Genomic DNA, 21,309 nt, shown 5'->3' on the forward strand with positions numbered 1-21,309 from the left:
ACACGCACACACCGCACGTATCGCTGCCCGTCGGACTCTGTAGCCGTATAGTTACTAAATGTGAGCTCACGTGGCGACTTTACTCTTCGAGACTGCTGACGTCGACGCGTTGCACAGCTGGGCCGCGTTTCTGGCATGGACCTCACGTCGTGACCAGAGCCCACCCTGCCTGACGACCGTGGACGGACTGAAGGCTGCGCCATAGAAGCCATTGACTGTGCTGAAGGAGAAAACTAGAATCTGAATCACCCTACACCCATACTCCTGTGATACCGACGGAGCTATATCGTGCAAGGTCTGACAACAGCAACAATATAACTCCGCAGCATATCACCCACCCTCCCTCCCAGTATGGGTGGCCCCAGTCAGCCGGACCGCGCGGGAGTCTCGATTGATAAGAGAGACTTCGACGCAAATCGTACTCCGCCCACCGGCCCTCGCGGATGGCATTCTGCGGAATCTGACGGCTTGCTGTGCGATGTCGTCAGTGAGATTGTAGAGCGCGACCGGCAGTTGATGAGGAGGGAGCTGGTGCGCATGGGGAGCTTTATATGGGGCGTATTAACTGCGTAGGTTACAATTTGATGGTAACATACCTTTATGGAAGCCTAACAGGTACTACCGTGCAGGGCGTGCGCTGGCAGCATCACCGGGTTTTCCATCTACGGCCCGCTCTTCCTCTCTCGCCTCAACTATTCGCAGTTCCGCGTCAACGCCGTGTCCGTGACCGCTGAGCTGGCTATGTACCTCCCCGTGCCGTTTTTCGGCTACCTCTGCGACCGATACTCGCCCGCGCCCGTGGCCCTGATCTCCGCCTTCCTCTTCGGCCCCGGGTACTTGCTCGCCGCGCTGACGTACAGGTCTGGCCCTCCTGTCGACTCCGGCGGCTCTGGCTGGCCGTACTGGGTGATGATACTTGCCTTCGTCGGCGTTGGCGCCGGAACCGCGTCGATGTATTTATCCGCCGTGACGACGTGCGCCAAGAACTTTGGCCACAGCAAGCATAAGGGCTTGATGCTGGCAATGCCCATTGCAGCCTTCGGTCTGAGTGGGATGTGGCAGAGCCAGGTCGGGAGACATCTACTCTACGAGCGCGGCTTCAATGGCGAGAAGGGTGACGTCGATGTGTTTAGGTACTTCCTGTTTCTGTCCATTTTGCTTTTTAGCGTTGGCGTTGGGGGCCTGTTTGCACTACGCGTCGTCGATGAGGACAAGTTGATTGATGCGGCGGTGGAAGAGCTCGAACGCAGTGGGCTGTTGGACGAGAGCTCGTTTTTCCGCCCGCGGGAGGAAATCGAGGCTGCTTACGGAACTTTCAATACGGGAGCAACAAGAGGCGATGTCGCCGAGACCGGTTCTATCACATCGTCGCAGGAAGAAAGGCAAAAAAAGGCCTGGCTGCTCAACCATGAGACGAGACTGTTCTTGCAGGACCGGACGATGTGGTGGCTTGCGGCGGGCTTCTTCTTGGCGTCGGGCCCAGGCGAGGCGTATATCAACAACGTATGGCCAGCGAGATTCCGCGCACGAACCACTATTAACCTTTCTGCTAACATCCATTCACGCAGGTCGGAACCGTCATCAACACTCTCACCCCACCGTCCTATCCTCCAAACAAACCTGCTCCCGCCGGCCACCCGTCTACGCATGTGGCCATTATCGCTCTGACGTCCACCATGGCGCGTCTTCTCACCGGCTCCCTATCCGACATCTTCGCGCCCTCCTCGCCCTCCCATCTTCGATCCCCACTCGACATTTCCGACTCCCTTTCCCCTGTGCCTAAACGTCGCTTCACCCTCTCTCGACTATCCTTCCTCCTCCCCTCCGCATTCCTCCTCTCCTTTGGCTACATCTACCTGGCTACCCCACTCCCCCTCCAGCACCCCTCCACATTCCCCCTCACCACATCCCTCATCGGATTCGGGTACGGCGCCACGTTTTCCCTTGTCCCCATCATCATTTCCGTTGTGTGGGACGTCGAGAACTTCGGCACGAACTGGGGGATTGTCGCAATGGTCCCCGCCCTGGGCGCCACGGTGTGGGGCATGGTGTATTCGTTTGGGTATGAAGCTGCCATCACACCGGGCATGGGCCGCGAGTGTCGTGGTTGGAGTTGCTATGGATACTGGGCGCTAGGATGCGCGGCCAGTGTTTGGCTTGCAATCATTCTGTGGGGGATTGCCTGGAGAGGATGGAGGAAGCGAGGCGTCGTAGTGTGACCGTTTTGTATCGCTTCTGCTTGTTAGTTTACTTGCCATTTTCGGGGTATAGCGCGGCGTTGGCTCGTCAGCTTTTTCATTATCTTTTCAAATAGCGTTCCAAATTAGCTAGCGAGTAGACTGTTGGTATAGTGCTCTTTGATGCGAGTACTTTGGTGCAAGCTCTTTGGAGCTTCGCTTTGGGGTCACTATGGTTACGTACTTTATTTATACTTCTCTTTGGCAGGCCGTTGCCTAGCCACTAACCTTGAATAGGATAAACAAAAATACGCCGCATGTGACCCCCCTGGAATCCCCCGCCAAGTTCAAAGAACGTCTCTGGAGCTTTGGATGTCGAGAGGCAGCGATAATAGGATCTTCTTGGTGACTGTTGCGGATGTGTTTCTGGCGAGAGTTATAAATCTCTCATAAATCCTGGTTTTTTTCATTTTCTTTCTGTCCTTTTTTTTTTTTTGGACTATCACTGCAGGCTTTCTTGCATGGGTACGGAGCACTCCGTAGCTAACTCCAGAAACCATCACCATGGCCGAGGTTATCGACCTACTCTCCTCTCCAGAACCAGAGCCACTGCAGTCCGCGCCACGACCATGCGCACCCCGACAAGTGCCCCCCACTGACAAGCTTATATTTGATATCTTTGGTAAAGCTTCTAAGCCATCAAAACGGCAAAAAGTCAACTCTTCTTTGGATATCCCAAACTCACGGTCTAAAAGCACCGCTATATCCACGGAAAGTATTTTAAATTCACTTTTGGAAGACGATCTGTCGGACATCGACCCTTCTTTTGGGTCTCAAAAAGCGGAATGGGCGTTTTTGGAGAGCTTTGATGACGATGGTTACCCCATGGGACGCCGCACCAGCATCACCTATCATAAAAGAAAGTCTACCTCATCGAACAACGTCATTGTTTTGGACAGTGACTGTGAGGAGATCGAGGATGAGATCTTGCAAGATCCTTTTGGTTTAGCAACGTCACCGCCGACGGCGTCTCAGTTGGAGCACTCAGGCCAGACGTCGCGGCTTTTGGCAAAGCTCCGCGAGGAATCATTATCGCAGCGCGAGAAGAATACTGCTCCAAAGGTGAGAGTGTATTTGTTTTTTGAAAAGTCTCAAGCTGACCGCTGTCAGAAACAAAAGCGTCGAGCGAGTGTAACTATATTCGATGACAACGATGATGACGATGATGTTGATTCTACCCCTGTAAACACTACACAACCAAAACAAAAAAGGCCCAAAAAGGCCGTCACAATTGACAAGAATGCCAGGGCGCTTGAGCGCGAGGCCGCCAAACTACGGCGTGAAAAAGAAAAAGAAGAAGCAAAAGAGCGAAAACGCCTGGAGAAAGAGGAAAAAGAAAGAGCAAAGAAACTTGCAGCGGATATTGCGCAGGCGAATAAGTCCAAGGTTAACAAAAGGCAGAGTACCGCAGAGATGCTGGTTGATATGTCTTTATCGTTTGAAGAATCCAGTGTTGGGAACCAGGTGGGCGAGTTTATGCGCCGCCTTGAAGTGCCACTGAGTTTTATCTCGACTCAAATTCCAAATATGGTAACTTGGCGCCGGAAGGTGGTAGCAACATACAATGATGAGGTAGGCCATTGGGAGCCATGCCCGCCAAAAATTACCAAGGAAGATCATGTTTTATGTTTTTTACCCGCAAAGGAATTTGTGGGCTTAGCTCTGACTTCTGAGCCGAATGAAGGGCTTGAAGCACATTATCGAAACCTAATGCAGCATTATCCCCAATGCAAGCCAATCTATCTAATCGAAGGTCTTACAGCCTGGATGCGCAAAAACCAAAGTAACCGAAATAGAGCATATCAGGCGGCGGTGTTGCGTCAGATGGGCACGCAGGAACAGTCGAGCAGGTCGAATGCAAGGACTCGAAAGCCGAATGACTCACCTCCTCCAGTTGACGACGACACCATTGAAGATGCGTTGCTACAGCTTCAAATGCACGAAGGCTGTCTAATCTACCATACTGCCGCACCTGCAGAGTCGGCGGAGTGGATCAAGAACTTTACGGAGCATATATCCACCATCCCGTACCGACAGCAGCGGATGAATACGCACGATGCGGGGTTTTGTATGGATATTGGGCAAGTAAAATGCGGGGCCGATGCAGATGATACATACATCAAAATGCTCGAAGAGATCAATCGGGTGACCGCGCCCACGGCGTATGGGATTGCTATGGAATACCACAATATACGAGAATTGGTAAACGGAGTGCGACAGTGCGGGCCACTGGGGCTGCAAGACGTCAGGGTAAGAAGTCTCGTCGTCCACAGCAAGCTCGGTTGGGCGTTTACATTTCCGTTTTCGCTGACGTGCTTTATCTTTTTTAGAAATGCGCAAACAAATCGGGTGCTTTGACGGCAGCTCGCATCGGCCCCGCCATGAGCAGGCGGCTGTACAAAATCTTTACGAGTTCGGATGCAACGTCCATGGATATCTGACGTGGGTTATTTGATCCGCCCACCTCACCTCTGATAACCGGGTTAGGCCTGGTGTATCCCAGATCTATTTGCATTAGAGTACACCACACATGCATACAGAATATAGACTCGTTTGTCCAAGTGAAATGGTAAATTTAGTCACTCCCATCTGCCCGAACTGCTCAAATCCGAGGAACTTCCGAAACGTTCGCCAGAATCACCAATCGTTTAGTAGCTGCCAAATTCTCTACCTTGACCTCAAGATTTGATTCCAAGATCAATATAGTTTTCCAGTATTTCATCAGTATCTACTCCGTATAGATCAGCGGACGCTATACTCCCAGTACGAGCTAATTTGGCTATCACTGTTGTCCATCACCCCCAGAGCACCCAGGGCAATAAAAGAATCACCAGTTGTTTGCTCCCGCCCTAGTTAGGGGATGATCAAAGGGAAAACACGAGACATTCCCAGTTTCGTTTGCGATAGTGAAGTCATTTTTTCAGATCTGCTCTCAACGTGCAACTAGCTTTTCTAGTGACCGACAATCTTCAGCTCGCGCTCCAGCAATGAACGAAGACATTCAAGCTCTAAGTCCAAGCTAGTTGTCTTCAAAGCTCCCGTTGTTGCCATCTCTCCTTGTGTAGCTTGTGAATTCTGCGCGTCGGCAATACATTGCTGGAGCATATCCAGAACAGTATGGTACTGCGGCGAGTTGCTGCCAAAGGAGACCCGAGTGTTCAGTAGGTTCTTAGAGATCTTCAGCTTGCAAAGTAAAATGGTCTTGAGTTAATAACAAGAGAGACAAATGGCTAGATACACTTGGAGGGACAACTTGCTTGTTCAACCAGTGTGGGAGGAGGGGTAAAGGGGTCAGCCATCAAAATTCCTTTCTGAAAATCCCGACGGGTATATGGGTTAAACTGGCATTCAGGGTATGGAAGCCAGCTAAGCTGTGAGGTTTGGATTCAATTTCCTAAACGTGAATATTCTTTTGTTTTAACTTAAGTTGGCGAATCTTCTTTTCTCGTGGGGTGCTGAGGGAAAAATTGGCATCGATCACGTGGCTCGATAGCCCTTACGGCGCCTAAAACCCCAGGCATCAAGGCCCCAACGGCCCCTAAGCTGTAGGCGTTCTCTAGGGTGTCACTTTGGGCGTGGTAGACTGCAAAGCAAACTTATGTAAAATGAGCTGTTTTCACCAGGAGAGCAACGCGCACGAATCCGCACGCCGCGGGTTTAACAAAACGCAAACCGCCATACATCATGGCAGATGCGGATGAAGACAGCTTGCTACGGCCTTCGTCTTTGCCTGACCCCTCCGCCAGTATCGATCATGACATTTCCGATGAGACACAAGATTTCTGTTTCCTCAGCAATATCTCCTCGTAACCCAGCCCCGAATCCGACCCCCAATACTCTGAAGTATAAGCTAATCTATATGCCATTGCAGGTCTTTCGATCCTACCCAACAGAGCCTTCCTCGCCGCGGAGAAAAGGACTTCGAACCGAACCCTACGCTTCACCAGGCAGGTATCCTTGCAGCATCCCGCGATGCGATGCACAATGCCCTTACATTTCCGCGCCTACATAACCCGAACAATGGAGTCATAGGAATATTTTGCCCTGACGGGATTCTTGAGCCTGCAGCGACACAGGCGGTACAGGCATCGCGGGAAACGAATGCCAACCTTGATTCTAAGCTTACCGAGGAAAATACTACAGGAGTAGCTCAAAACAAAGCATGCGCAACGCGACGAATATACCGTCCTCGCGGTGAGGATCTTTGCGTTTGCGTTCCGAACCCTAAGGGCCAACTTTTTCGCACAATGGGCCAAGCTGACCGGTTCAACAGAATATGGCTTTTACCGGAAGAAGCTCTCTATTGTCTTGAACGAGGAAGCCTGGATATCAGATGGCCCCCGGAGCCTTCCGAAAACGGGGAGGTTGATGCCGTTGATGCAATAGCACAAGGCATACCAATGAGCTTGCAGGCCGCCTATGCTTGCTTCATCGGCCGAGGGGGTGTATCGATAGAACGATATACCGTGTATGCAGGGCTTAAAAGGGGCGGATATGTTGTTATCCGAGCAGAGGGATGGGATGCAACGGCCCCTAGCACACCTGGCGAGATGGATACCCAGACGCCAGCGCGAACGGGCCCTGGTGAGCAGCAAGTGGCCACAGGGTTCCTGGGCATATTATCCCGGCTCTTCAGCCTCATTGTTAGCTCGCAATCTACCTACTCCTCTGTCCGTGGCCCCGTGGTAGGCCTCGGGGCTCATCGGAGCTACAACGATATTTATCGTGCTCTGTCTATCATTCCGGTCGCTGAACCGGACGTCCCTGACTTCGACCCAAGAAATACCCAATCGGCTGCTCAGGCAGTGCCACCATACCGCGTCGCCTTCCATGTCTACAAACCATCTACACCGTTTCGCAAATCTTCTCCAGGAACGCCTGACTTTCGCATTGCAGTAGTCAATGCCAGGCTAAACCCTGCCATACCAACACTGGCGGAGTTAAGTTCCTTGTTAGCCACCACACCACTCTCACCTCCACGTGGTGAGAAGCTGGATCGAATGATGTACATGCGATTGCGACATGGATGGCGCAACGTTATCCTTGGAATCGTAGATCAGGGTGTTGTTAGTTATTTACGGATCTCGGATGCTGGGTTTATCAAGGAGCCGCTGTATGAGCAGAAAGGCTCTACTGGTGGCCGTGGAAAGGGGGGCCGAGGGCCTCCGAAGAAAAAAGGCTGAATGGCGAGGCAACCTTTGTGGTTGATTCCCATTGATGTGCGACAAAGCTTATAGAAGTTTGCCTGGCGAGGCGCCTCGCCGGGTCAGATGCTTCAGTTTCGAGTTTAAACGTTCCAATAAAGAAGCGCCTTTGGTGCTTTATTGTCTGTGGAACGTGGGACCACAAGGGATTCCCCGGAAATCCGAGTTGGTCAGGGCCACCGAAATGAATGCCCGAGACTCCGATCCTACTCTCTGGACAACCTTAAGAATGCAGATATACTCTCATGGCATGACCCGGCTACTCCGAATAATTGCACCGTGATTTTTTGCATCTTCAAACATCCGAACAGCAATTAAAGGATGAAACGATTCATGGAACTGAAGGAGGATCACGTTCTATAACTCTTTAACCATAAAGCTAAATAAAGCATAAACGGAATTAGAGAAATGCTCTTGCCACGACGAGGTACATGTTGCTCGTTAATAAGTATCCAATGAGTGAGGATATGACATGATTTCCATGTCCCGATGTACTCATCGAGCGTCAATTTGCCCATTTCGTTTAGACGTAACTCTCCACAGAGATTATTGGGACAATGTGAAAAACACACGGAGGAACGTAATGCCAGGAATGGGCGGGAGAACATCCTGCCCTCATGATATCATGTTTTGTGCGATATCATGGGAACCACAGACGCCTTCGGTATGCTTTTAGGAGTGATTATAGTGAATAGCCACGAAATTTCCTATGTAGTAAGATCCATGAAGGACCCAATATCAAGACCTTTACTCGGCATCACCCTCCGCTGAAGCATCGACTTTAAATAGGAAAGACGTAAAATCATCTTCATCTTCATCATCGAAGGAAAAGCTGGGTAAGGGATGGGCGGTCACGCTATGAGACACCATATTGTTAGAAGGACCATGGATATACCTCAATAAGATCAAGAACACCAACTATCAAGATAATCGGCCGCCATTAACAGCTCGAGACATAGCTCCGGCGGGATTTCCATGTCGGGTACGTCTGCCTGGCCTTTATGCTTTAGGTGGTAGAGAAAATACTCGCAAACTTTCTCAAGGATAACTCCACTAAGTAGTAAAATAGCGGGATTAGCCGAAAGAAAAGATGTACACTTTCCACCTTGGAGGAGATTTTGGAGGGACGGACTTCATATTCTCAAGGACACATCGACCAGTGACGGCTTCGGAGAAGTTACCTGGAGGTAGAAAGCGCGATTAGAAAAAATGAAATGACTTATTTAACGATGATTGGTATTCAAGGGCAATAAAAACAGACTATTAGCGCCTAGCATTCGCCGTAATGTTCCTGATATGTTGGCAGCCTCCCTTGGAATGATGAACTCGAAGCCATCATTGGAAGCGAGAGTAACAAACTCTGACGGAGAGGAGTCAGTGGACATAAGGTATTGTTTGATTTGATGTGATCTAAAACTAGAATAGTATCGCGAATATCAGAGAAATATGGGGGAAGAAGAAGCACGGCTGCCTGAGCTGGGACGCGCGATACTGTTTGGCGTGTTTCCAAGATTGATAAGATAACTATGTAAGACCACACAGGTTCTTATTTAAGACGACGCATCCAAGAGAGCTTTGCATTATGGGTAAGCGCGCGAGATCGCTCGTTTTGAGCCCTACCAACACTGGTCCTTTCAATTGCTTCCCAGTATTGTGGAATAGTTACAACTAACTTATTACAAGAGGAGCTGCAGCAACTACTTAACTAGCTGGCCTTTTCCCATTTCGGCAATGAAAACCACCATCTGCCTTCCGCAACCCTGCCGTCACAAACCTGAGCAGTCATTGCGCCGGACCTTTGATATCAAGTGCTAGTTATTCTGCTTTTTAAATGGCCACCATCTCAGTTTTATACCAGGGCAGCACAGTGCTGCGTGCTGCTGTCCTAACCAGCCCTCGACTATGCATTCTGCCTACTACTGTATATTCAAACCGCAATGTCCGCCATCTTTCTTCCAGCAGCGAATCTCCACGATTCCTTTATGAGACTGGCCGTCTAGACGGTGCGACATGCATGGTTACGGGTGCCTCTTCCGGCATTGGCTTTGCGATTGCCCAGCGTATGCTTCATGAGGGTGCTCGAAAAGTTACTCTGGTTGGGCGGAGCGAGGAGCGCTTGAATCATGCGCTGCGGCACTTGCAAAAAAGTGACATTCAAACGAATACCACAAATGAGTCAAAAGTTGGATTTGGACCTCCAGATACAAAGTCGGAAACCAAGACGGTCTCTCCGAGTAGCCTTGATACCAAATCAGCAGGTGAAGCCTTGGAAAAGGCCAAACCTGAAATGCTTCCATCAAAAAAAGATTCACCCGCAGCATCTGATACTATGCCTACTAGTGATCGGCTCTCTGTGCTAATCGGAGATGTTGGAAACCCATCCTTTTGGTCAGAGAAGGGAAATATAGCTATGGTAAGCTTTGCTCATCCTAGCCATGCTCATAACAGTTAAGCTCACGTCAGCACACAGGGTGACGTGGATATTCTTGTTAATGCAGCAGGAGTGTCGTATTCTTCATTACTTCCGTTTGCCAAGGACGATGCAATTTCAGAAATGCTCAACACAAACCTTCAGGGAACAATATTTGCTTGCCGCGCAATGATGAGTCGTGCGCTTCGTAGGCCAGTACCCAGCAGCGGCAATTTAAGATGTATCGTCAATATTTCCTCGCTACATGGCGTGAAAGGAGGTGTTGGAGCAGCGATATACGCTTCTACCAAGGCCGGTGTCATCGCCCTAACTCGCGTAATTGTGGCAGAAGCGTCTACCTCAAAGCAAGGGGCGAAGCTTCGTGCAAATGTGATCGTGCCTGGATACATAGAAACAAAAATTCTCAATGGTATGTCAGTTAATCTTACCCTTCTTCAATGTTTGTGGTCCATCCTTTGCTCGAGGTCGACAACCTCATGTACTTTATCCCCCAATCTTCCACTTCTTCCGCTTGCAAAATTGAAAAGGCACTTCAAACAGTGACGAAGACAAAAAAATAAGTTGACTAAGTATCATTGTCCAGAACTAAGCGAACCCATTCTGAACGAATCAAAACAAAAGGTGCCTCTCAGGAGATTCGGTACAGTCGAAGAAGTCGCCGATGCGGCTATGTTCCTAGTTACCAATCAATATGCCAACAACTGCATCCTGAATCTTGATGGTGGCCTGAGCGCACTGTAAAAAAATAATAACACAAGAATTGTAAAGGGTAAACGCCAATTATAAAATAAAGATAACGCCTCGATATACTCGCTCGGGAGAATGCCTGGGATATCTGAGAAAAGTCGTTTGTGGCCTAGCCGTAAATGCAACCCAGAGCAGCCGTGATGTGTGCCAAAGCGTTTCCTCTTTCTATTTTTATTGCGCCGAAAGAACCTTGGGCCCTTGAATTATCCCCCCAACCTAACCATACGACAATTGTATTACAAAAATTAATAGTTGCTCAAATAGGATCAAGGACATTGAATAGACGTCGGAGTAGTTTAGTCGTCGATTAATATAGCACCGCCTTCGTCGTCGTCAAGAATAATGGGTTTTTCGCCGTCGCCACTAGTGTTAGTTTTGACCAGTTTCCTCTTCTGGTCATCCTCAAGCTCTGCTTCATCTGGACCGCGTTTCCTTTTAGCAGTCGCGCCATTTGTTGATGCTAGTTCAGTTGCTGATGGTACTTCTGGAACCGTTATTTTGGGCTTTGAGGGAACTTCGATCATACTCTCTAGCAATAATGGCACCTCAGTTTCAGGGATTACCCTGGAAAGGCGATTAAATAATTGGGCAAATAGTAATAGGAATAGGTGGTATTTACTTACCCTTCAGCAATCAACAACTCCAAGTTCACTTTTGGGCTATCATCTGCTTCGTCAATGACAGTAACAAAACTATCCTTCTCAACACCAAGATGACTCAGTTTCTTAGGTAAATTTTCTTCCAAGTCGGGATCATAAATGATTCCCAGTGGACTGCTTATAGAAAATTCCTCTCTGTAACCAAGTTTCAACCGAAGAATACCTTCGACCAAATCATGGAGAGTCGCTGTTTCGGTAACAAATATCTTGACCTGAGCAACGGAGCAAACAGGACATTCCGGATTTGGCGGCTTAAGGCTATCTGTATTGATCGCTCTGACACCAGAACGCTCGAGGAAAATCTATTCGAAGGGTTAGGGTAAAATGTCAGGATTTCAATAAAGGTCCATACCATTTTGGCATTGTCATAATCCTTCTTCATTACTTTGAAGGCTTGCAAAACACAAAGAGCCGCTGTCATTGCATTTGTTGTAGCGATTGCAGGAATAATATTTCCAGCCATTTGTTTGATATCAAACTTTGATTTCAGCTCGACCGAAAATATTGCTGAACGTAGGTTTGCACTTGCGGCTACGAAGTCGAGGGTGTCGACGTCATCTTTATCGAAAGTCAAAGAAGGAGGAGGCCCATCAGGCGCTGCTGTTTGAAGATCCCGGAACCTGGTTTTCAACCTTTCGATACTATCCTTAAAGACAGAAAAGTTCTCACTTAAAGTCCATACTTTTTGGTCAGACGAAGGATCACATTCATTTGCTTCGGCTTGTAGGCTTTCATAAGAGAGCGGGTCCGGCGCTTTTCGGCTTTTCCACATATCCTCGCAGCTCTGCAGTCGAGTAATGTCTTTTGTAAAGACTTTCTCAAAAACGTTTTTCGCAAAATCTGGATTGTCCATTGAGTTCCTGATTTCCTGCAAAGCCCGCGCTTCTTCTCGCAGACTCTCGATCTCTCCTCGGTTTTCAGGATCTTCCGAGTGGTCCATTTCAACATCGTCCTCAGAAGTACCAAAAAGCTCCGGTAACAAATAACTCTTGGCCCATACAATGCAGTGGATTGGCTGGCTAGGTGTACTCCTTATGGTACAAACTGGAAAGGATTTTGGAACTGGTTTGCTTGTACAATCATAACATTCGGTAAGCCCTTTTTTTATCACTTGAACTTGGCCGTTAAACCCCGTTGTTCCACTTTCAATGAGCGGTACGTTCGCAGCTAAACACATATGGTTGACATGCCGGCGAGCATCTAAATTGTCCAGCGCATTGAATACAATATTAAAGGACGAAAACCATTCAACACTGAACTGGCGATCTTTGATATTGGCATGATGGGCATTGAGTTTTGCCTGTGGTCGAAACTTTTGTGCGACAAGTTTAGCAATCTATATTCGCAAAGATAGCGTCACAGTGGTTAGCCAGAGCTTCTAGAGCGCACAATCAAGCTGTAAGGGCCTCATACTAGGGCTTTAGGTTGTTTGATATGCTCGTGTCTAAAAAGAAACTGTCTATTCAGGTTAGACAGGTCGATGGTATCCAGGTCGATAATATCTATGGAACCGAAGCCGGTCAAAAGCAAGTTTTTTAAGAGTTCACACCCAATACCTCCTGCTCCAACTAGCAGTACACGGGCCTATCAAGATGCCGATATCAGAACTAAACTCCCAGTCAAAATCAGGAGGCCGTAGCTTACGTTTTGAATATGGCCAGAGAGGCTACCCAGGGATTTTCGTAGATGAATATCTCGGCGCGACATCCTTCTAGTGCTTGCAAGTCGCGCACTAAGAAATTGGTGGAAGCCCAATCCTCAGGAGAGACCGTCTCGAGAGGATGATATGGCAAGTATAGATAACAAACGCGTCAATGGTCAGCAGCTGTTGAAGGGAAAATATCTCATTATAAGAAGTCAATCTCAAGTTTCTTCATCACCCACGGTACCCTTCAAAAAGCATCCGCAGTTGAAATAAAGCAGAATGTGTTCCACATCCTCAGCTAGTAGAACCAACACAAAGAGGTGATATCGCGTGCGGACCTGGACAGAGGGAACGGACTACTAGCTACGGCAGTCTATAAGACCCAAGCGGCCATAATTCGTAATTTACAAAATGAAAACGAAAAAACGGTTTTGAACACGCACAAGAAATTTGGTACAAAACTACTTCACACTGGGTGCATGTTTTTTTTTATTCTACTCTGGTGTGTGTAAAAGAAAAAAACTGTGGCAATACGATATGAAAAACTCAATACCAATTATTGTCTTATAGGCTGCCATAGTGCCATAGCTAGCTTTAGTTAAAGCAGCAATGAAGTCGTCCGAACTAGGCTGCTATCAAGTTATGGCTTCAAATTTCCATTAATCGGCCCTCTCAATGGCTGCTAGGCCCAATTGTTAATTCTACATTGAAAATTTTGCAGCTGACTGCCACTTTTAATAGGTTTTAGATACTAAAACTGGCATTTTTCACGGGATCAGCCACTCCAATCAAACGACCTAGCCTGTCATTAACGTACATATTTCCTTTCTTTTGGTTTTGGGACTTGAATACGACCGCTTTAGATACCCCATAAACAATATGTCTGATGACGAGGCGGATCCAGAGCTTCTCGAGCTCCTGCGCCAATCTTTGGGCCTGGGGCGCCCGCCAAAAGATGCGCCTGCCGATACTAAAGTACTTCAAAGCGCCCAATATATTTTTGACAACGCTATAGATATTGCGCTGGATCCGTCAAAGACCAAAGAGGCAGCAGAAACAATCTGGCAGATGATGCAGGAGAGACATTACTCTACCAAGACGTGGGCATCACACGAGCTTCATCCAAAAGAAAAGGGCGAGAAAACCGTTCATTTTATCTTCACTATGGACCTCCTAAATTTCTGCTTCTGGTCTGATGAGACTGAACGCTTTGCAATTGAGTATCGTGAAACTCGCTGGACGGGCTATTGGAGCTTGGTTGCTGCTTTACAGCGAGCGCTAGAAGAAGGTATAGCCCCCGGGCTAATGGAACTCTTTGTTGTTGCAGACCTAGAAAGATTGTTTGCTGAGGCTCGCAGGGATCCCAATCACGGACCCTGAATTTTGGCAGAACGAAGAAACGTGCACCGACGATGTAATTAGGCATGTGTTTCGGTCAGCGACTGCTGAAGAAATTCCACTCCTAAAAGAGAGAATAGAATGTTTACGAGAAGCCGGACAGGTTCTTTGTGATGTATGTATATGCCTCGTAAAACCGTTTAGCCGTTCGTGCTACGCTAAAATCGGTTAACTACAGGAATACGACGGCAGCTTTGTCAATTGCATCAAAAAAGCAAACAACTCGGCTGCCGGCCTCGTAAACATTCTGGCTCGGGATTTCCCTTGCTTTCGTGACGAAGCAACATTTGAAGGGAAGACGGTGCGCTTTTACAAACGTGCTCAAATTCTCGTCGCCGATATCTGGGCATGTTTCAGAGGTAGAAAATATGGTAAATTTGATGACATTGACAAGATCACGATGTTTGCGGACTATCGTGTTCCACAAATGCTTCACCAACTGGGCTGCCTGTTGTATTCCCCGCCGCTGGAGAGTCACATCCGTCAGCTTAAGCCGATCCCAAGCGGCCACAAGTGGGAATTAGAAATGCGGGGTGCGAGTATTTGGTGTGTGGAACTCATCCGTCAAATCATCATGAAAAACCATGCGGCAGCCAAAGCTGGTGCTTATGCTGAAGGATCGTCGTCGTCAACATCTGGATCGCAGTCGGTTGAACCGTTAGATGTGGAGCCGGAAGAGAAGAATGAAACAAATGAGGTACAGAAAGGTGATGGTCAGTGCCCAGCTGATGACGACGATCCAGAAGAGAAGCCCATGGGTATCAATGCCATTTTAATTGATTTCTTACTATATGATAGGATGAAGGAGATGGAGAAAGATGGGAAAGAAGAGATACCGCATCATCGAACAAGAAGCATCTGGTATTGAACCGGGCGAGGAATGTACGCTTGTCTATATATTAAAAATTGCCTGCGATCGAGGCGGTAGAAAGTAGCCGTTCTAAGCACGCTCGATGCGACTAAGTGGCTGTGTCAGTCTTTATTTCACGTATCCATTTCATGATTCCCTCCCGCCATCGCGCTGATTCCGCCCTTCTGTCCTCACTCAGCCAATCTACCCGGTCATGCATCATTGTGCCCAATCCAGGCAGCAGCCTCAGCCTCTGCTCATCGGTGTTTTGTGAAGCATTGTTTCTAAGCTTTGCAGTATACCGATTCATCAATTTACGCTTTTTAGGGCTTATGATATCATGGTCTTCGTCTTCGCTGTCCTCGCCTATTTCTTCATGTACAGCTTCATCTCCATATGTTTGGATATTTTCATACCATCCGTCAATCCAACCTCGCATGAATATCAGCTTAATCCACAGGTCAACCCAAGGCGGTAATGTCCGCGAGTCCATATCCACAGTCAGTAGTGCTGTTCTGATTAGGTCGCTGAGGGTGTCGGCTCCAAACTGTAAACAGTCGGTATTATTGCTATCATCTGATATGGCAAGCCTTCGCCTAGCCACAATCAAATACAGAGCAATTGCAAGAGTTATAATCGCTTCGCGGTATTTGGCATCCTTTGATTCTGGGTTGCTAACCAAGGTGCATAAGCCCAGCTCTTCAGACCCCAGATCTGTCTCGGGGTCATCTACTTCGATTGCAGCGAAACGCAAAACTATTGGTATTCCTGCAAAAATGTGTGGAGTGAAGGTTGAAAACGCATCTGAAGGAATGGTAGGTGCCAACTTGGACATTGGCAGTACAAGGCCTTTGCATATACGTCGGACGAGAGGTATCGCCCACGATGGAGTATCTTGGATTTTTCTATAGGCCTTTAGCCTCGTTGCCTTTGTATTCTCTAGGGGCCGTTTAGTTGGCGTAGGCAAAGATCGTGAAGACTTTGCGGTTGTTTTTTGAGGAGTAATAGGCGCACCCAGGTTCTGATTCCGTGTTGCTGCACGGGTGGTTCGGACCGGAGATTCAGTGTTCTCCTGCCGTTTTGGCCCAATAGCAGATTTTGAAAGGACTTGGTCTAGATATGTGTATAGCTTCCTGTATATTCGGGGAGGGCATGGCGGGCGACTGATTGCTGGGGGGAGAGCGAGCGATTTGCACAGCCTGCATCACTGGATTAGACACCAGAAACCACCAAACGGAATGATGAAACGATTTTCAATAGCAAACCTTTTGTACGCAATTTCAGCGCACGCATAAGGCCTCGCAATCTCCTCCTCGGGCTTCAAGCTTCCCCCATGGCTTCTTGACTGTACCAGCAGGTATGCGGCCAGCTTAACCAGCTCATCGGGCAACGCTTCGGCGAGGGCAGGCAGCAAGTTTGCTAACGCCTGCTCGGTGGCCTTGAGGCTCATGTTTATGGACCAGGTCCTCCAAGGCAGGTGTTTTCAGGGCTCTTTACCTCCGGGCATTATTCGCCGTGGCTCTGGGAGTGTCGATTTTGGCCTCGAAGCGAAAAGACCAGGTGACGCGTTTTGTGCGGCTGGGCTGGTCTGGACCTGAAGCCTTGAGAAAGAACAGCCAAAGCCGAAGTCGACGTGAAAACCGCAGAGTCGCTACAGAGCCAGGCTGCACGTTGGCCAGCTCAACCCCAGCACATGTTGTCATGCAGATCGTGAGCTTCAACGTTCTTCCAGACTCCGCACAGCCAATGGGATTGAACGCATCCCTGTCGCCTGAAACACAGACCGCTGCGGCGCTGGCTCACGCGACACGGTCAGGACTGCTCGACATTGGCCTTTGCTCAGCAACTACCCGCGCCAACAAGACTTTGTCATGGCTGGGCTTGGGCTCTCTAGGAATCATCATTAATCCGTGTCCAACCTCACCCTGATTCTTCGCAGCTGGCGTGGTCAGATAAAACGGCGCATTGCAAACACGGGAAACTCGGAGCCAGATTTACCACCGCGGTTTTTCATGTTCATGATAAAGATCGAGGAGATTCCTAGCTAAGACAGTCCAAGAGCCCAGGATATGCACACGAACATCCATCCGAGCTGGGTCATAGCCAACCATGCTTTTATCCTCGGCAATCCGTCTTGAAAGGGCTTCAAAGACACTACAATATATATACTACCAACATCTTCATGCGAGTTTATATTTTTAGGCTGTAGCTGTCCGGCACAGGACATCCAACAGCTTCGTCTGAATGCACGAGATAGCGCCCCCGTCCTCCGACCTCGCCCACTTCCCCGCGATGGGGCCGCGACCAGTGTGGAGTTAGACGGAGATAACCTCACGTAGCGGGTGATACAACCAACTACCAGGAGAGGCCAGCCCCAAGGGCAGCCCATCCAACAGAGTGGCTTTGGCGTTTATGGGCCGGCGCCTTTTCACACCTATCGGCCCAGAGCTCCGATGAAAACGCCGAGGCTGGAAGCCAACCTGCCCGTAGTTAGAGGCCCGACTACGCTTCCCGAACAGCCGTGTAGAAAGCTACCACGCTTAACGGTTGACACCAAACCCGCCCCGGCAAGCGTACGCGACGACGGCCACCCCCTCAACACAGATGCCGTGATATGCGGATGCACCAATGGGTGTTATAAAATGGCCCTTTGCCCTGAATTCGCGAAGCAGGTTTAACTTGGAGTTCGTTAAGACCAAGGAGCGAAATTAAATCCACTATCTAGTTCTACAAGCGACAGTAGCTATGGGCCAGACATACAAGGAGATATCAGCGATTGCCCAGAAGCGACGTGACGATGCCCTTAATGCCTTCTTTCAAGTTCCTGATATCAAAGATGAGGACTTGCCCCAGGACCTGAGGTCATATCCAAAGACTTCTGGTCTACTCTCAGCTGAAGAGTTAGAGATCATCAACTCCGATGCCGAAACGCTCACCAGGAGAATCAAAGACAGGACCTTGACATCAGTCGCCGCAACCAACGCTTTCTGCAAAGCGGCAGTCATTGCCCAAAAGCTGGTATAGTGATACCAATAGATCGATGACCCCTAGATGCTGCTTTCCTTCTGACATAACAATAGACCAACTGCGTAACCGAAGTCCTGTTCCGTGAAGGGCTGGAACGAGCTATATACCTCGATGAATACCTCGCGAAGAACAACAAAACCCTTGGCCCGCTCCATGGCTTACCATTATCCCTGAAAGATAACTTCATGACACCTCCTCACCCATCGTCAATTGGCATGTCGATGTACGGCAACGAACCCACCGAAAAAGCATCGGTTATGGTCGACATTCTTCGCGACCTTGGTGCCGTCTTCTATGTCAAGACCAATGTCCCAACGGCCATGTTGATGCCCGTAACCGCCAACAGAGTATGGGGAGAAACAAGAAACCCCATCCATAAGGGCCTCACCCCAGGCGGTTCTTCAGGAGGAGAAGGAGCCATTTTGGCCATGAAAGCTTCTCCACTCGGGGTTGGAACTGACATTGGTGGGAGTATTCGAATTCCAGGCGCCTTTTGCCATTTGTATGGACTGAAGCCCTCCTTTGGACGTTTCCCAGTGTGGGGAGGTAGGCCCAGTATTCCTGGCCAGGATTTTGTCTACGCTGTCTGCGGGCCCATGGCCACCTCACTTCAATCCGTGAAACTGTTCTGTGAATCGGTGCTTTCAAATGAGGTGGCGCCGTGGAATTATGACCCGAAGATCATTCCTATGCCTTGGAGAAAGGAAGTAATTCAACCAAAAGGAAGGAAATTGCGGGTCGGTATATCACCGAACAACGACAGCATAGTAACGTGCCACCCACCGCCTGAAAGAGCGCTTGAAATGGTCAAGAAGGCATTGAAGGATGCCGGCCATGACGTCTTTGAATGGTAAGCCATTCCCTCGCCTCGTTGCACAGCCTGCACAGCTAATCCACGCGGGGCACTGTAGGGCACCAGTAGGTCACCGAGAAATCATGGCTCTCCTCCTCGAGGCCTTCGGCGAGCTAGCCTCATCAGCAGTGATCCCGAACCTCGAAGCTTTCCAAGAGCCACTGTACGACTCGATGAAAAGGATCCTTAGCAGCAGCCAGTCCGCGGGACCCAAGTTGGGGCCCGACAAGCTGCGGGAGATGATTATGAAACGAAATCAGTTTCAAAAGGATTATTTAGATCGCTGGATCGCCACAGCCACAGCCACGGACGGACCCATGGATTGCATCATCACTCCTGTCGCACCAGCCGCCGCAGCGCGTCTGGGTCTGGGTGAGCGAGTCGACTATCTGGGCTACACGGGCATTGCAAACCTGCTTGGTACGTTTGTTGTCGCCGGACGAGCAGAGACACTCACTCCATCCACGGAACTGAAACTGACTCCGTTTGAAACAAACAGATCTGCCCGCTTGCACCTTTCCAGTCACTTACGCGGACAAGGCGCTCGATGTCAAACGCGGGGCCGACTGGAAGCCGCTGACAGACAAGGACCAGGCGATACAGGCTGACTATGACCCTGAATTCTACCACGGAGCACCCGTGTCGCTGCAGCTTATTGGCAGGCGTTTGGAGGAGGAGAAGGTGGTGGAGATGGTCGAGATAGTTTCAGAGCTGCTCAAGTTTCAGCCCTAACTTAGCCTGTACTCCGTAGTTAGATAGAAAGATAGACCCAGCGCGGAGTGGATAATGTCAAGACTTCTTCAACACTCGCGACGACGAGTGGTTTTGTTGTGCGCTGCAACGCAAGATCTCGATCGAATCGGGACAAGAGATCGCCAAGCCCAACCGGCACCGGGGGGCGACGGTTGCCATGGACAACCAGGATACGAAGCGCAGGCAGCAAGGCATCAGCGACAGCATCAGCACCAGCAGCGCCGGACTTCGCTGGACGCACGACAAGCACTGCCGCTACTGCTCCAGCAGCCAACCTTACCTGGGATTCATCGCGGCCGCTCTCTCTTTTGAACGCACCATGCCGACCGCGTCCTCCCGCCGGCGCCGCTCGGGCAATTCCGCCGCCCCAACAACCCACCAGCAATCGACCCTCACCTTCGGCTCGAAGTCGCGGATCTCGAAACCCACATCGACGCCGTCGACGCTCAAGCAGGCCAAGAATAACGTCTCCTCTTCGTCGTCGTCGTCGGCATCCACGCCCTCGCCACCGTCTCTCTCGCCGTCCCCGATCACCGTCGAGGTCCCAAGTCACATCAAGCCCGTAACAACAACAACAGCAGCAGCAGCAGCAAAGCACGAAGAAGCCACAGCTGTCGAACAGCCGGTCGCGGGGTCGTCAAAGTCCGAGAATGCGGTCCGCGAGCAGGCGCAGCTGCATGCGCAGTTGCCCAAGACGGAGGAAGACAGGCGGGCGGAGCGGTTGACGCAGAAGGACATTCAGCGGTATTGGCAGACGGAGGAGGAGAATAGGATTGCACCGCGGAGTATGAACCCGCCACATAACTATCTAGATGAGAACTATGTGAGAGTGGAATGCTGACGGAGCTGTTTAGTCCATCAAGACGGCCTGAGCGTCGAGGAGAAGATCCTGCGACACTTTGACATCTCGAACCAATACGGAGTAAGTCTCGCAAGTAGCCATGGCTGATTACATAGTTACTTCCTTGCTGGTTTGTGCGCTGACAAGATCGCTCTGACAGCCGTGCGTTGGCATTGCGAGAATCAAGCGGTGGCACAGGGCACACAAGCTGGGGCTAAATCCTCCTCTGGAAGTCCTGGCGGTGCTTCGCAGGGAAGAAGACCAGGGCACTTCCAGGGAAAAGGCGTATATTGATGAATTAATGTCATGATGACGCTATTGTGACGCTGAAGCAAGACCGTTGAAGTGTCAAAGGATGTCAGATATAATCCCCCACTACTACAGAAACCTTCCTCTGTTTTCCCATTGTGGGATTGGGTTGTGGACCTGGCGTTTTAAGGTGTCCAAGTTTTCTTTTTTTCTATTTTTTTTTGGTGTTGGGTTGGGACATAGATCCAGTAGATCTTTCTAGCACTGAAACGAATGGTTGAGGTTCTAGGTACCTACTCAAAGTGGCTGAGCGTCAAGATCAACAGGGAAAAAGTTGCCGTGCGTCAGAGCGAAACCCGTCGGACTGGCAGGCAAACCAGGTGGTGGCGTTGGGTGTCACGGATCTTTTAGGACG

The 21,309-nt window shown here is 49.6% G+C and overlaps 9 protein-coding genes across 9 annotated transcripts; 6 read left to right on the plus strand and 3 right to left on the minus strand.

Annotated features, from left to right (window-relative positions):
• Positions 1-351: 351 nt before the first annotated feature.
• Positions 352-2,219, plus strand: MCH1_1 (putative monocarboxylate transporter mch1; the record flags this gene model as incomplete). The annotated part of the gene is made up of 3 exons (XM_049251544.1): positions 352-569; positions 630-1,503; positions 1,569-2,219. 3 exons carry the CDS (start codon positions 352-354, stop codon positions 2,217-2,219), a joined length of 1,743 nt encoding a protein of 580 aa, XP_049109349.1.
• A 522-nt stretch (positions 2,220-2,741) lies between these two features.
• MCH1_2 (putative monocarboxylate transporter mch1) lies at positions 2,742-4,678 on the plus strand (the record flags this gene model as incomplete). The annotated part of the gene is made up of 3 exons (XM_049251545.1): positions 2,742-3,299; positions 3,348-4,487; positions 4,568-4,678. 3 exons carry the CDS (start codon positions 2,742-2,744, stop codon positions 4,676-4,678), a joined length of 1,809 nt encoding a protein of 602 aa, XP_049109350.1.
• Positions 4,679-5,921: 1,243 nt separating this feature from the next.
• On the plus strand, positions 5,922-7,420 carry SEN54 (tRNA-splicing endonuclease subunit sen54; the record flags this gene model as incomplete). Its single annotated transcript, XM_049251546.1, has 2 exons — positions 5,922-6,043; positions 6,109-7,420. The coding sequence occupies 2 exons, from the start codon at positions 5,922-5,924 to the stop codon at positions 7,418-7,420; spliced, it is 1,434 nt and encodes a 477-aa protein (XP_049109351.1).
• Positions 7,421-8,188: 768 nt separating this feature from the next.
• ELC1 (elongin C) lies at positions 8,189-8,826 on the minus strand (the record flags this gene model as incomplete). Its single annotated transcript, XM_049251547.1, has 4 exons — positions 8,189-8,297; positions 8,357-8,494; positions 8,547-8,622; positions 8,703-8,826. 4 exons carry the CDS (start codon positions 8,824-8,826, stop codon positions 8,189-8,191), a joined length of 447 nt encoding a protein of 148 aa, XP_049109352.1.
• Positions 8,827-9,272: 446 nt separating this feature from the next.
• Positions 9,273-10,613, plus strand: LOZ57_002478 (uncharacterized protein; the record flags this gene model as incomplete). The annotated part of the gene is made up of 3 exons (XM_049251548.1): positions 9,273-9,854; positions 9,912-10,281; positions 10,456-10,613. The coding sequence occupies 3 exons, from the start codon at positions 9,273-9,275 to the stop codon at positions 10,611-10,613; spliced, it is 1,110 nt and encodes a 369-aa protein (XP_049109353.1).
• Positions 10,614-10,915: 302 nt separating this feature from the next.
• UBA2 (E1 ubiquitin-activating protein uba2) lies at positions 10,916-12,985 on the minus strand (the record flags this gene model as incomplete). Its single annotated transcript, XM_049251549.1, has 6 exons — positions 10,916-11,183; positions 11,243-11,580; positions 11,631-12,614; positions 12,692-12,780; positions 12,835-12,862; positions 12,923-12,985. 6 exons carry the CDS (start codon positions 12,983-12,985, stop codon positions 10,916-10,918), a joined length of 1,770 nt encoding a protein of 589 aa, XP_049109354.1.
• An 817-nt stretch (positions 12,986-13,802) lies between these two features.
• Positions 13,803-15,189, plus strand: LOZ57_002480 (uncharacterized protein; the record flags this gene model as incomplete). The annotated part of the gene is made up of 3 exons (XM_049251550.1): positions 13,803-14,211; positions 14,282-14,436; positions 14,500-15,189. 3 exons carry the CDS (start codon positions 13,803-13,805, stop codon positions 15,187-15,189), a joined length of 1,254 nt encoding a protein of 417 aa, XP_049109355.1.
• Positions 15,190-15,280: 91 nt separating this feature from the next.
• LOZ57_002481 (uncharacterized protein) lies at positions 15,281-16,621 on the minus strand (the record flags this gene model as incomplete). The annotated part of the gene is made up of 2 exons (XM_049251551.1): positions 15,281-16,370; positions 16,437-16,621. The coding sequence occupies 2 exons, from the start codon at positions 16,619-16,621 to the stop codon at positions 15,281-15,283; spliced, it is 1,275 nt and encodes a 424-aa protein (XP_049109356.1).
• Positions 16,622-17,916: 1,295 nt separating this feature from the next.
• Positions 17,917-19,783, plus strand: LOZ57_002482 (uncharacterized protein; the record flags this gene model as incomplete). Its single annotated transcript, XM_049251552.1, has 4 exons — positions 17,917-18,189; positions 18,252-19,048; positions 19,110-19,471; positions 19,551-19,783. The coding sequence occupies 4 exons, from the start codon at positions 17,917-17,919 to the stop codon at positions 19,781-19,783; spliced, it is 1,665 nt and encodes a 554-aa protein (XP_049109357.1).
• Between the last annotated feature and the right edge of the window lie 1,526 nt (positions 19,784-21,309).

This window comes from Ophidiomyces ophidiicola (assembly GCF_022830035.1).
Source record: "Ophidiomyces ophidiicola strain CBS 122913 chromosome Unknown scaffold_7, whole genome shotgun sequence".
Lineage (NCBI taxonomy): Eukaryota > Fungi > Ascomycota > Eurotiomycetes > Onygenales > Onygenaceae > Ophidiomyces > Ophidiomyces ophidiicola.